The sequence below is a fragment of the Doryrhamphus excisus genome, chromosome 19 (assembly GCF_030265055.1).
Source record: "Doryrhamphus excisus isolate RoL2022-K1 chromosome 19, RoL_Dexc_1.0, whole genome shotgun sequence".
In the NCBI taxonomy this organism is placed as follows: domain Eukaryota; kingdom Metazoa; phylum Chordata; class Actinopteri; order Syngnathiformes; family Syngnathidae; genus Doryrhamphus; species Doryrhamphus excisus.
The window spans coordinates 16,680,576-16,695,401 of NC_080484.1; the positions used below are offsets into that span (position 1 = coordinate 16,680,576).

The 14,826-nt window shown below is 41.7% G+C and overlaps 1 protein-coding gene across 6 annotated transcripts in view; it reads left to right on the forward strand.

Annotated features, from left to right (window-relative positions):
* Nucleotides 1-14,826, forward strand: part of LOC131107545 (glutamate receptor ionotropic, NMDA 2D) — a 101,948-nt gene that overhangs the window by 48,104 nt on the left and 39,018 nt on the right. For all 6 annotated transcript variants that reach the window (XM_058057660.1, XM_058057663.1, XM_058057662.1 and 3 more), the window contains one exon: nt 2,831-2,945. In XM_058057660.1, coding sequence (XP_057913643.1) covers nt 2,831-2,945 — 115 coding nt within the window. The remainder of the gene's footprint in view (nt 1-2,830; nt 2,946-14,826) is intronic.

A 14,826-nucleotide genomic window follows, 5' to 3' on the forward strand; every position in this document is an offset into this window, starting at 1 on the left:
GTTTTAAAACAACAACAACAAAAAGGTTTAAAAAGTCACATTTGTATGAGCATGGAAGTATGTAGTAGTTTGCATGCGGTTTCCAACACAGTCATAGACTTCCCTCGTGGGACAAAAAGAAGCTCCAAACTAACCACATTGGTTTTTTTTTTAAAACAACAACAAAAAAGGGTTCAAAAAGTCACATTTGTATGGGCATAGAAGTATGTAGTAGTTTGCATGCGGTTTCCAACACAGTATAGACTTCTCCTATGGGACAAAAAGAAGCTCCAAACTAACCGCATTGGTTTGTTTTAAAAGAACAACAAAAAAAATAAGGTTTAAAAAGTGACATTTGGAATCCAAAGACGAGCAGATAGGCGGATAACTGTATACGCAGTCATAGACTTCCCTCGTGGGACAAAAAGAAGCTCCAAACTAACCTCATTGGTTTGTTTTAAAACAACAACAAAAAAAGGTTTAAAAAGTGACATTTGTATGGGCATGGAAGTATGTTGTAGTTTGCATGCGGTTTCCAACACAGTATAGACTTCCTTCATGGGACAAAAAGAAGCTCCAAACTAACCACATTGGTTTGTTTTAAAACAACAACAACAACAAAAAGGTTTAAAAAGTCACATTAGTATGGGCATGGAAGTATGTAGTAGTTTGCATGCGGTTTCCAACACAGTATAGACTCCCTCGTGGGACAAAAAGAAGCTCCAAACTAACCACATTGGTTTGTTTTAAAACAACAACAACAAAAAAGGTTTAAAAAGTCACATTAGTATGGGCATGGAAGTATGTAGTAGTTGGCACGCGGTTTCCAACACAGCCATAGACTTCCCCCATGGGACAAAAAGAAGCTCCAAACTAACCGCATTGGTTTGTTTTAAAACAACAACAACAAAAAGGTTTAAAAAGTCACATTTGTATGAGCATGGAAGTATGTAGTAGTTTGCATGCGGTTTCCAACACAGTCATAGACTTCCCTCGTGGGACAAAAAGAAGCTCCAAACTAACCACATTGGTTTTTTTTTTAAAACAACAACAAAAAAGGGTTCAAAAAGTCACATTTGTATGGGCATAGAAGTATGTAGTAGTTTGCATGCGGTTTCCAACACAGTATAGACTTCTCCTATGGGACAAAAAGAAGCTCCAAACTAACCGCATTGGTTTGTTTTAAAAGAACAACAACAACAAAAAGGTTTAAAAAGTCACATTAGTATGGGCATGGAAGTATGTTGTAGTTTGCATGCGGTTTCCAACACAGTGTAGACTTCCTTCGTGGGACAAAAAGAAGCTCCAAACTAACCACATTGGTTTGTTTTAAAACAACAACAACAAAAAAGGTTTAAAAAGTCACATTAGTATGGGCATGGAAGTATGTAGTAGTTTGCACGCGGTTTCCAACACAGCCATAGACTTCCCCCATGGGACAAAAAGAAGCTCCAAACTAACTGCATTGGTTTGTTTTAAAACAACAACAACAAAAAGGTTTAAAAAGTCACATTTGTATGAGCATGGAAGTATGTAGTAGTTTGCATGCGGTTTCCAACACAGTCATAGACTTCCCTCGTGGGACAAAAAGAAGCTCCAAACTAACCACATTGGTTTGTTTTAAAACAACAACAACAACAAAAAGGTTTAAAAAGTGACATTAGTATGGGCTTGGAAGTATGTAGTAGTTTGCATGCGGTTTCCAACACAGTATAGACTCCCTCGTGGGACAAAAAGAAGCTCCAAACTAACCACATTGGTTTGTTTTAAAACAACAACAACAAAAAAGGTTTAAAAAGTCACATTAGTATGGGCATGGAAGTATGTAGTAGTTTGCACGCGGTTTCCAACACAGCCATAGACTTCCCCCATGGGACAAAAAGAAGCTCCAAACTAACCGCATTGGTTTGTTTTAAAACAACAACAACAAAAAGGTTTAAAAAGTCACATTTGTATGAGCATGGAAGTATGTAGTAGTTTGCATGCGGTTTCCAACACAGTCATAGACTTCCCTCGTGGGACAAAAAGAAGCTCCAAACTAACCACATTGGTTTTTTTTTTAAAACAACAACAAAAAAGGGTTCAAAAAGTCACATTTGTATGGGCATAGAAGTATGTAGTAGTTTGCATGCGGTTTCCAACACAGTATAGACTTCTCCTATGGGACAAAAAGAAGCTCCAAACTAACCGCATTGGTTTGTTTTAAAAGAACAACAAAAAAAAAAGGTTTAAAAAGTGACATTTGGAATCCAAAGACGAGCAGATAGGCGGATAACTGTATACGCAGTCATAGACTTCCCTCGTGGGACAAAAAGAAGCTCCAAACTAACCTCATTGGTTTGTTTTAAAACAACAACAAAAAAAGGTTTAAAAAGTGACATTTGTATGGGCATGGAAGTATGTTGTAGTTTGCATGCGGTTTCCAACACAGTATAGACTTCCTTCGTGGGACAAAAAGAAGCTCCAAACTAACCGCATTGGTTTGTTTTAAAACAACAACAAAAAATGGTTTAAAAAGTGACATTTGGAATCCAAAGACCAGCAGCTAGGCGGCTAACGGTATACGCAGAGTAGACGCCGTTGCTGTGTGCGCTTGGTGAGAGCGCCCCAGCATCTGGAGCCAGCCGAGCGTGTCTGGTGTTTATTCATGAAGCCACTTGAACGTATTCCTGAGCAAACAGACACGGGCCCCCCTCTGACAGGCATCGCCTCCGTTCATTTTTAATGCCAATCATTCTCCCTCCTGATAGATACCCCAGACGTTGCCTGGTGTGGACAGCTACGAGGCTAATGGTTCATTCATCATTTTAGTGGGATTGATCTCGAACCTGTGTCTCTCCCTGCCCAACAGGTACTTCACCAACATCACACTCGGCGGCCGCGATTTCTCCTTCGACAGCGACGGCTACCTGGCCAACCCCTTCCTGGACGTCATTTCCTGGACACCCGGAAAAGGATGGGAAGATGTAAGAACATGATATGAGTTTTGTTGTTATGATCTCTGGTTGTGGTGTTGCGTCATCAAGCTACGGGGGCCATTTGCGCTCATAATAAAATAATAATAATACATTTTATTTGTATAGCGCTTTTCAAAATACTCAAAGACGCTTTACAGTGAAGAAAAATAGAATTAGCATTAAAATACCGTATTTTCCAGACTATAAAGCGTACTTTTTTTTTAATAGGTTGGCTGTTCCTGCGACTTATACTCCAGAGCGACTTATAAATGAAAAAAGTGTTTATGTTTCATAAACACTGGACACCTTTTGTGTTCATGTTTATTTTTTGTGTAGCTGAATAAGCATTGTGTTAGCATATCTTACACCTATTCAGCCTGTTCTCTATTCTTTTATTATTGTTACAACTTGCCTTCCAAGATGGCGTAATGTCTGTTTTGGTCAAGTAGTTTGGAAAATTAATTACCCGCAAAAAATGCGACTTATACTTCAGTGTGACTTATGTATGTTTTTTTTCTACCTAATTATGCATTTTTGGCCTTGTGCGACTTATACTCCAGTCTGACTTATATATGTTTTTTTCGACCTAATTATGCATTTTTGGCCTTTTTCGACTTATACTCCGGAGCGACTTATAGTCCAGAAAATACGGTAAACAAACCCGCAAAAAATGTGACTGATACGCCAGTCTGACTTATGTATGTTTTTTTTCTACCTAAGTATGCATTTTTGGTCTTGTGCGACTTATACTCTGGAGCGACTTATAGTCCAGAAAATACGGTAAATAAACCCGCAAAAAAAATGCGACTTATACTCCAGTCTGACTTATGTATGTTTTTTTTTTTTTACCTAATTATGCATTTTTGGCCTTGTGCAACTTATACTCCGGAGCGACTTATAGTCCAGAAAATACGGTAAACAAACCCGCAAAAAATGTGACTTATACACCAGTGCGACTTATGTATGTTTTTTTCGACCTAATTATGCATTTTTGGCTTTGTGCGACTTATACTGCAGTGCGACTTATGTATGTTTTTTTTTACCTAATGATGCATTTTTGGCCTTTTTCGACTTATACTCCGGAGCGACTTATAGTCCAGAAAATACGGTAAATAAACCCGCAAAAAAATGCGACTTATACTCCAGTGCAACTTATGTATGTTTTTTTTTTACCTAATTATGCATTTTTGGTCTTGTGAGACTTAGTATACTCCAGTGCGACTTATGTATGTTTTTTTCGACCTAATTATGCATTTTTGGCCTTGTGCGACTTATACTCCAGTCTGACTTATGTATGTTTTTTTTCTACCTAAGTATGCATTTTTGGTCTTGTGCGGCTTATACTCTGGAGCGACTTATAGTCCAAAAAATACGGTAAATAAACCCGCAAATGCGACTTATACTTCAGTGTGACTTAGGTATGTTTTTTTCTACCTAATTATGCATTTTTGGCCTTGTGCGACTTATACTCCAGTCTGACTTATGTATGTTTTTTTTCTACCTAATTATGCATTTTTGGCCTTGTGCGACTTATACTCTGGAGCGACTTATAGTCCAAAAAATACGGTAAATAAACCCGCAAAAAAATGCGACTTATACTCCAGTGTGACTTAGGTATGTTTTTTTCTACCTAGTATGCATTTTTGGCCTTGTGCGACTTATACTCCAGTCTGACTTATGTATGTTTTTTTTCTACCTAAGTATGCATTTTTGGCCTTGTGAGACTTATACTCCAGTGCGACTTATGTATGTTTTTTTCGACCTAATTATGCATTTTTGGCCTTGTGCGACTTATACTCCAGTCTGACTCATGTATGTTTTTTTTCTACCTAATTATGCATTTTTGGCCTTGTGCGACTTATACTCCAGTGTGACTTATGTATGTTTTTTTCTACCTAATTATGCATTTTTGGCCTTGTGCGACTTATACTCCGGAGCGACTTATAGTCCAGAAAATACAGTAAATAAACCCGCAAAAAAATGCGACTTATACTTCAGTGCGACTTATGTATGTTTTTTTTTACCTAATTATGCATTTTTGGCCTTGTGCGACTTATACTCCAGTGCGACTTATGTATGTTTTTTTTCTACCTAAGTATGCATTTTTGGTCTTGTGCGACTTATACTCTGGAGCGACTTATAGTCCAAAAAATACGGTAAATAAACCCGCAAATGCGACTTATACTTCAGTGTGACTTAGGTATGTTTTTTTCTACCTAATTATGCATTTTTGGCCTTGTGCGACTTATACTCCAGTGCGACTTATGTATGTTTTTTTGGCCTAATTATGCATTTTAGGCCTTGTGCGACTTATACTCCAGTGTAACTTATGTATGTTATTTTTCTACCTAAGTATGCATTTTTGGTCTTGTGCGACTTATACTCCGGAGCGACTTATAGTCCAGAAAATACAGTAAATAAACCCGCAAAAAATGCCACTTATACGTCAGTGCGACTTATGTATGTTTTTTTTTTTTACCTAATTATGCATTTTTGGCCTTGTGCGACTTATACTCCAGTCTGACTTATGTATGTTTTTTTTCGACCTAATGATGCATTTTTGGCCTTTTTCGACTTATACTCCAGTGCGACTTATGTATGTTTTTTTTCTACCTAATTATGCATTTTTGGCCTTGTGAGACTTATACTCCAGTCTGACTTATGTATGTTTTTTTCTACCTAATTATGCATTTTTGGCCTTGTGCGACTTATACTCCAGAGCGACTTATAGTCCAGAAAATACGGTAAATAAACCCGCAAAAAATGCCACTTATACGTCAGTGCGACTTATGTATGTTTTTTTTCGACCTAATTATGCAATTTTGGCCTTGTGCGACTTATACTCCAGTGCGACTTATGTATGTTTTTTTTTTACCTAATGATGCATTTTTGGCGTTTTTCGACTTATAGTCCGGAGTGACTTATAGTCCAGTACGACATCCATACATTCATTGAGAGCTAAAAAGAAGGCGGGGCTAAAAGCGGGGCACAGCAGTCAGGTATAAAAGCCAGACATGAATAACAGATTGACGAAAGCCACGTTGGCCTGATGCTTTCAATTCCTCGCCTGCTGGCTGGACAAAGCTGTTGAGCAAGGGCGTGTGGAAACATAAACCTGACAGCGAGTACAGAGGAAAGGTCGGGGTGGGGGGTTTAACGTTCATGTAAAGTTCAATATTCCTCCAAGTGCCCGAGGTGGAGGCGAGAGAGATGCCGGCTGCGCTTTTGTCTTCATTTGCTGCTGACTCGCCGATTGTTCGTGTAGGTTGTCGGTTACCCAGGTCCAATGGAGGCTAAAGGACCCTTCTTGTGTTGGAGATGATTGACTAGTCGTCCAAAAGGATTCTTTGCTTCTTAAAGTGGAGGTGTTTGGTCCCCCCCCTCCCCCCCCCAGTGACCAAGTATGTCAACTAAGTATTTTCCCAGATGGGAACTGGGTCAGGTGGATGTGTTTGTTTGAGGTTTGTTTATTATCACCTGACACTTTTTTCCTGAACGGGGGATGTGGTCACGTCTCTCGTTTGGTCTTTTGCTTCCTGTTTCAGTCACACGTGAATTAATTTCGATATCGGATTCTTTTAGTATAAAAAAAAAACAAATCTGTATACCAAGTCCACTTGTAAAATACAAAATTACTTCATTCATTTTCTACCGCTTATCCTCACAAGGGTCGCGGGCAGTGCTGGAGCCTATCCCAGCTGTCTTGAGGCGAGAGTAATTGTACACGCTGGACTGGACTGTACTGGATCACAGTACATTTTATGTACCTTATTATGTATTTTTTGTCCTTGTGCGACTTATACTCCGGAGCGACTTAGAGTCCAGAAAATGAGTTATTTTGCCTTTTTTATCCCATTTTGTTTGACGGTCCTTAAACACACAATAGTGCGTATGCTAACGTAGTTCCACGCTACTGTACTTTTTCTTTCATTCTATATTTCAGCCAGTATTTACCCCCAAAGGCTGATACTATCATAGTTGACCAAAACAACACTGATGCTAAGAAAAAAAAAAAACACCTTAGTGGACACTTTTCCCACGACTGGTATGTGACTTTGGGCCATTTTTGAAAGGTAGTAGCGCTTTTGAACACCCCGGCTGTAGCAATATGAAGCTCTTTTTTTTTTTTTTTAATCGATAAGAAATAAATAGTCATAACAGTGCTCAGACGTTTCATCTTGAAAGAAATGAAAGAACGCTGCCGTGATCAATAGTTCAGGATTGCACTTTCTTACATTTAGAATACAAATGCAGATAAGCATCGCATAAATCGAAAATGCACGGTGTCTTTTAGTCAAACTGATAACTTTTTTATATCTACTTTTTAATAAGGTAGATGTACATTATGCTTTTTTTTTGGCCTTGCGCGACTTATACTCCGGAGCGACTTATAGTCCAGAAAATATTGTAAATAAACCCACAAAAAATGCGACTTATACTCCAGTGTGACTTATGTATGTTTTTTTTCTACCAAAGTATGCTTTTTTGGTCTTGTGCGACTTATACTCTGGAGCGACTTATAGTCCAGAAAATATGGTAAATAAACCCGCAAAAAATGTGACTTATACTCCAGTGTGACTTATGTATGTTATTTTTCTACCTAAGTATGCATTTTAGGCCTTGTGCGACTTATACTCCAGTGTGACTTATGTATGTTATTTTTCTACCTAAGTATGCATTTTAGGCCTTGTGCGACTTATACTCCAGTGTAACTTATGTATGTTTTTTTTCTACCTAAGTATGCTTTTTTGGTCTTGTGCGACTTATACTCTGGAGCGACTTATAGTCCAGAAAATATGGTAAATAAACCCGCAAAAAATGCGATTTATACTCCAGTGTGACTTATGTATGTTATTTTTCTCCGTAAGTAGAAAAATCCTAGCATTTTTGGCCTTGTGCGACTTATACTCCAGTGTGACTTATGTACATTATTTTTCTACCTAAGTATGCATTTTAGGCCTTGTGCGACTTATACTCCAGTATGACTTATGTATGTTTTTTTTTCTACCTAAGTATGCTTTTTTGGTCTTGTGCGACTTATACTCCGGAGCGACTTATAGTCCAGAAAATACGGTAAATAAACCTGCAAAAAATGCGACTTATACTCCAGTGTGACTTATGTATGTTATTTTTCTCCCTAAGTAGAAAAATCCTAGCATTTTTGGCCTTGTGCGACTTATACTCCAGTGTGACTTATGTATGGAATTGAACTCGGGTTTCCTAGCTGTGAGGCCTGCTCGCTAACCACTTCTCCACCGTGCCGCCCAACTGAAAACAAAGCACCCAAAATGTCCTCATATACGTATGTATGTCGTAGTGGCGGTATCCATATGATGCAAGCATGTACATGTGTGTTTAGCGTGTGCTGCGCGTCATACAAGCGTCTCGTTACGACATCCTGTCATGTTTGTGAAGGCTGTGAAGGTTGTCGTGGGGGGGGGGGGGGACGGTGATCCCGATAACGAGAAGAGCGGCGCGCGCCCACAAACGTCTGTGTACAGTTTGCACAGCAGCGCAAATAAACACATTGAAGGTTCTCACCCCCCCCCCCCACCCCCACCCCCCCCCCCCCCCCCCCCCCCCCCCCGCTGGTTTTAACAGCCCACCAGAGTCCGGTCTCCGCATGTGGTAACCTGCTGACTCCTGCCGTATCCCTCAAATCCCTTTCAATTAGACGCTCCTGTGCAGGTCCTTGGACTCAAACCGAGGGTACCATACCCGCCCACACACACACACACACACACACACACACACAAATGAGATACGTGCGCACACAAAGCCACCAAACGAGGATAAGACGCCCGTATCTGCCTACGATGCACATCCGGGCTGATGTACGCTCCCTGAATATTTCATGTTGTCTTTACAACGACTGCGCCATTACCCAAACCCCGGGAGCGGCCAGGCTGGCTGGCTGGCGCATTGACGCTCATCAAGCTAAGCTGGAGAGCGTTCAGGGACGCTACGGGACTTTGAGACCAACTTAATGACCGTTTATGGCCTCGTCTTAAAACATGAGCTCTCTGTGTTTCGACACTTTTTATTCATTCGTTCATTTTCTACCGCTTTTCCTCACGAGGGTCGCGGGGGGTGCTGGAGCCTATCCCAGCTGTCTTCGGGCGTAAGGCGGGGTACACCCTGGACTGGTGGCCAGCCAATCACAGGGCACATATAGACAAACAACCATTCACACTCACATTCATACCTATGGACAATTTGGAGTGGCTAATTAACCTAGCATGTTTTTTTTTTTTTTTTTTTTACTTCTAAGGGCCAGTGGCCTATTTTAGGGGGGCTTCAGCCCCCTAAAATGTTCTCCAGCCCACCTAAATAATTTTATATTTTTTTTTATAGATTTTTAAAAATTTTTTAATTTTTTTAAATGTATGCATTTATTTATTTTTTTTCATTCATTCATTCATTTTCTACCGCTTTTCCTCACGAGGGTCGCAGGGGGGGTGCTGGAGCCTATCCCAGCCATCTTGGGGCGAGAGGCGTTGTACACCCTGGACTGGTGGCCAGCCAATCACAGGGCACATATAGACAAACAACCATTCACACTCACATTCATACCTATGGACAATTTGGAGTGGCTAATTAACCTAGCATGTTTTTTTTTTTACTTCTAAGGCCTATTTCGAAATGTTCTTAAGCCCCCCTAAATAATTTCATATTTTTTTGATTTTTTTTTTATTGATTTTTAAAAAAAAAATTACAAAAAAAATCTCTGACTAATTTTATATAATAGGGCAAAAGCAGGCTAATACTAGCCTACTACTACTACTAGTAGTAGTACTAATAATCATTGATTCATTTTCTACCGCTTATCCTCATGAGGGTCGCAGGGGGGGTGCTGGAGCCTATCCCAGCCGTCTTGGGGCGAGAGGCGTTGTACACCCTGGACTGGTGGCCAGCCAATCACAGGGCACATATAGACAAACAACCATTCACACTCACATTCATAACTATGGACAATTTGGAGTGGCTAATTAACCTAGCATGTTTTTTTGGAATGTGGGAGGAAACCGGAGTACCCGGAGAAAAGAACATGCAAACTCCACACAGAGATGGGCCAAAGGTGGAATTGAACCCGGGTCTCCTAGCTGTGAGGCTAACCACTTAAACACCGTGCAGCCGACAGGAAATCATTCATTCATTTTCTACCTCTTATGCTTATGAGGGTAGCGGGGGGGCGGTGGAGCCTATCCCAGCTATCTTGAGGTGAGAGCTGGCCGAGGGTGGAATTGAACCCGAGTTTCCTACCTGTGAGGCCTGCTCGCTAACCACTTCTCCACCGTGCCGCTTCTACACTTTTTAACCAAATGTATTTCTGTATTTCGGTATTTCTGCCTGTTGCGTGACAAAGCTGTCTCCTTCCTCTCAGCCGCCATGTTCGACTCCCAAAGCCGTCTCCGTCCTGGCTGTTTTCATGTATTATTCCGTGGATGTGCGTCCCTGTACCCAGGGCGCCTTTTTTTTGTGTGTGCCTTGTCGGCTTAGTCGTACTTGACGCTTCTGAGAGGTGACTTTTATCATCAGGTGAGCATGCGTGTGTCGAGTGGGGAAGCTGCTGACTCCGTGGGCCTCCTGCTGCTTTTCCAAAAGCCTTTAAGGCTCCTGGATCGTGGAAATTTATACATGTTTGCTAAGGACAAATATAGGAAATATAATAATATACTGTATCGCCCCAAGACCGCTGGGATAGGCTCCAGCACCCCCGACTACCCTCGTGAGGATAAGCGGTAGAAAATGAATGATTTCCTGTCGGCTGCACGGTGGTTAAGTGGTTAGCACACAGGCCTCACAGCTAGGAGACCCGGGTTCAATTCCACCATTGGCCATCTCTGTGTGGAGTTTGCATGTTCTTTTCTCCGGGTACTCCGGTTTCCTCCCACATTCCAAAAAAACATGCTAGGTTAATTAGCGACTCCAAATTGTCCATAGGTATGAATGTGAGTGTGAATGGTTGTTTGTCTATATGTGCCCTGGGATTGGCTGGCCACCAGTCCAGGGTGTACCCCACCTCTCGCCCCAAGATAGCTGGGATAGGCTCCAGTGCCCCCCCGCTACCCTCATGAGTATAAGCGGTAGAAAATGAATGAATGATTTCCTGTCGGCTGCACGGTGGTTAAGTGGTTAGCACACAGGCCTCACAGCTAGGAGACCCGGGTTCAATTCCACCTTTGGCCATCTCTGTGTGGAGTTTGCATGTTCTTTTCTCCGGGTACTCCGGTTTCCTCCCACATTCCAAAAACATGCTAGGTCGCTAACATGAATGTGAGTGTGAATGGTTGTTTGTCTATATGTGCCCTGTGATTGGCTGGCCACCAGTCCAGGGTGTACCCCGCCTCTCGCCCCAAGATAGCTGGGATAGGCTCCAGTGCCCCCCCGCTACCCTCATGAGTATAAGCGGTAGAAAATGAATGAATGATTTCCTGTCGGCTGCACGGTGGTTAAGTGGTTAGCACACCGGCCTCACAGCTAGGAGACCCGGGTTCAATTCCACCTTTGGCCATCTCTGTGTGGAGTTTGCATGTTCTTTTCTCCGGGTACTCCGGCTTCCTCCCACATTCCAAAAACATGCTAGGTAGCTAACATGAATGTGAGTGTGAATGGTTGTTTGTCTATATGTGCCCTGTGATTGGCTGGCCACCAGTCCAGGGTGTACCCCGCCTCTCGCCCCAAGACAGCTGGGATAGGCTCCAGCAACCCCCCACTGACCCTCATGAGCATAAGCGGTAGAAAATGAATGAATGATTTCCTGTCGGCTGCATGGTGGTTAAGTGGTTAGCCTCACAGCTAGGAGACCCGGGTTCAATTCCACATTTGGCCATCTCTGTGTGGAGTTTGCATGTTCTTTTCTCCGGGTACTCCGATTTCCTCCCACATTCCAAAAACATGCTAGGTTAATTAGCGACTCCAAATTGTCCATAGGTATGAATGTGAGTGTGAATGGTTGTTTGTGTATATGTGCCCTGTGATTGGCTGGCCACCAGTCCACCAGTCCAGGGTGTACAGCTGGGATAGGCTCCAGCACCCCCATGCGACCCTTGTGAGCATAATCGGTAGAAACGGTGGCAGGGAATTTATTTCACTTCTTTCTGTTCATTAAAAAAGCAAAAATAGGCATACTTAATCATGATTAATCATGATTAATTCATTTCAAAACATTAATTGAATTCATTTAATTCAATTCAATTCAAATTTAGTGAAATGACTTTTTTTTGAAGCCCGTCGTTTGTACGGCGATGCTGCTGATTTATGACTACATTTCCCATGATGCTTAGGGTGCAGTTTCAGGAAGTAGTTAAGCAGCGTCTCCGACTCATCTTTTAGTAAGTTTGATCAAGTGTAGAATCATCCACCTTCTGTTTGGGCTACTGGGGCTTCCAACCATCCGAACCCTGAACTTTGTTTTCGTTGTTGTTGCTGGTTCAATTCCCCACGTAGTCATATTTGTAGGATATTTCAGTTCAGTTTCAGCATTCAATAATAATAATAATGATAATGATTACAGCAATGCCTTTAATTGCAAATGGTGATCAGAAGATCACCGTGTGCCTTTTCGTGTGTCAGACATGGAGGTTGGGTAAACGTCCTCTCCTAAGTCCTCGTCCTTGTGACTGACTCACAGGTACTCAGCAAAGACTCGAATTGCATTGACTCGTGGGTATGCAGGGATGACTCAAGTTTCCCTGACTCACAGGTGCTCGATGAAGACTTGAGTTTCAAGGACTCACAGGAACTTAACTTTGGCTCAAATTTCACAGACTCTGGAATACTTCACCAAGACTCGAGTTTCACTGATTCGTGAGTGCTCGACAAAGACTCGTGGGTATTCAGTTTCCCTGACTCACAGGTGCTCGATGAAGACTCAAGTTTCAATGACTCACAGGAACCTGACTCAAGCTCCACTTTCACTGACTCAAGAGTACTTGACGAAGACTCGAGTTTCACTGATTCATGAGTGCTCGACGAAGACTCAAATTTGACTGACTCACAGGTTCTCAATGAAGACGCAAGTTTCCCTGACTCACGGGTACTCAGAAAGACTCAAATTTCATTGACTCATGGGTATTCAGCAAAGACTCAAGTTTCACTGACTCACAGGTGCTCGATGAAGGCCCAAGTTTATGACTCACAGGAACCTGACTCAGGCTCAAGTTTCACTGACTCAAGAGTACTTGACGAAGACTCGAGTTTCACTGATTCATGAGTGCTCGATGAAGACTCAAGCGTCAGTGACTCACAGGAACCTGACTAAGGCTCAAATTTGAACTGACTCAAGAGTACTTGACGAAGACTCGAGTTTCACTGATTCATGAGTGCTCGATGAAGACTCAAGCGTCAGTGACTCACAGGAACCTGACTAAGGCTCAAATTTGAACTGACTCAAGAGTACTTGACGAAGACTCGAGTTTCACTGATTCATGAGTGCTCGACGAAGACTCAAATTTGACTGACATTTGACTGACTCACAGGTTCTCAATGAAGACTCAAGTTTCACTGACTCAGGGGACTCAGTGACTCCCTGACTCACAGGTGCTCGATGAAGACTCAAGTTTCACTGACTCACAGGAACCTGACTAAGGATCAAATTTCACTGACAAAGACTCGAGTTTCACTGATTCATGAGTGCTCGACGAAGACTCAAATTTGACTGACTCACAGGTTCTCAACGAAGACTCAAGTTTCACTGACTCACAGGTACTCGACAAAAAAATTCACCAACTCGAGGGTACTTGACAAAAACTGAAATGCAAATGGTGATCAGAAGATCACCGTGTGCCTTTTCGTGTGTCAGACATGGAGGTTGGGTAAACGTCCTCGTCCTTGTGCCGACTGTCCGTACAGGCATGTATCTTTGTTATCGGCATTGTCGGCCGAGTTGTACTCGTCAGGCTTAGAGGTGACTTTGGTCTTCAGGTGAGCGTGCACACGTGGAACGATGCTGCCTTTAATAGTCCAGCAGCAATGGCGTACAGCCGTGCAGTAACAAGAATGCCAATTCCAGATGCCCGCATTGTCAGCCCCATCGAGCAAACAAAACAACGTTCTCTCCATAGCTTGAACCCATCTTTAACCACGGTGCGTGAACAATATACATTTAGATTTAGAGATTTCCTCTCTGCCGCCCACATTTCTTTGCACAAGCAGCCCACAGTGAGCTGAGTGGAAGCAAAGACGTGCACGCTGCTCTTGATTGCAGCCGCCAATCAGCCCCATCCGACCCGACACATTCAGGGACGCGAGGTCCATTTAGCACCACATCTGCGTTATAGTATGCTGAAAGAAGTTGGAAAGTCGGAGTAAGAATGCAGTCAAGTCTTCCTGAAAACTGTTTCATGTTGAAAGCCCTCTAGACGTGAAATAACAACCCTATAGTCACCTTTACATTGCTACACATAGTAATAGAAAATAAGCTATACAGTAAGTCATCAAAATATATCTACCAACTTTTAAATATGTGTTATTTTACATTATTAGAGCCCTCTACACATGAAATAACAACCCTATAGTCACCTTTACACTGCTAGACATAGTAATAGAAAATAAGATATACAGTAAGTCATAAAAATATATCTACCAACTTCTAGATATGTCTTTTTTTAACATTATTAGAGCCCTCTACACATGAAATAACAACCCTATAGTCACCTTTATACTGCTAGACATAGTAATAGAAAATAAGATATACAGTAAGTCATAATAATATATCTACCAACTTCTAAATATGTGTTTTTTAAACATTATTAGAGCCCTCTACACATGACATAACACCCCTATAGTCACCTTTATACTGCTAGACATAGTAATAGAAAATAAGATATACAGTAAGTCATAAAAATATATCCACCAACTTCTATATATGTGTTTTTTTTACATTATT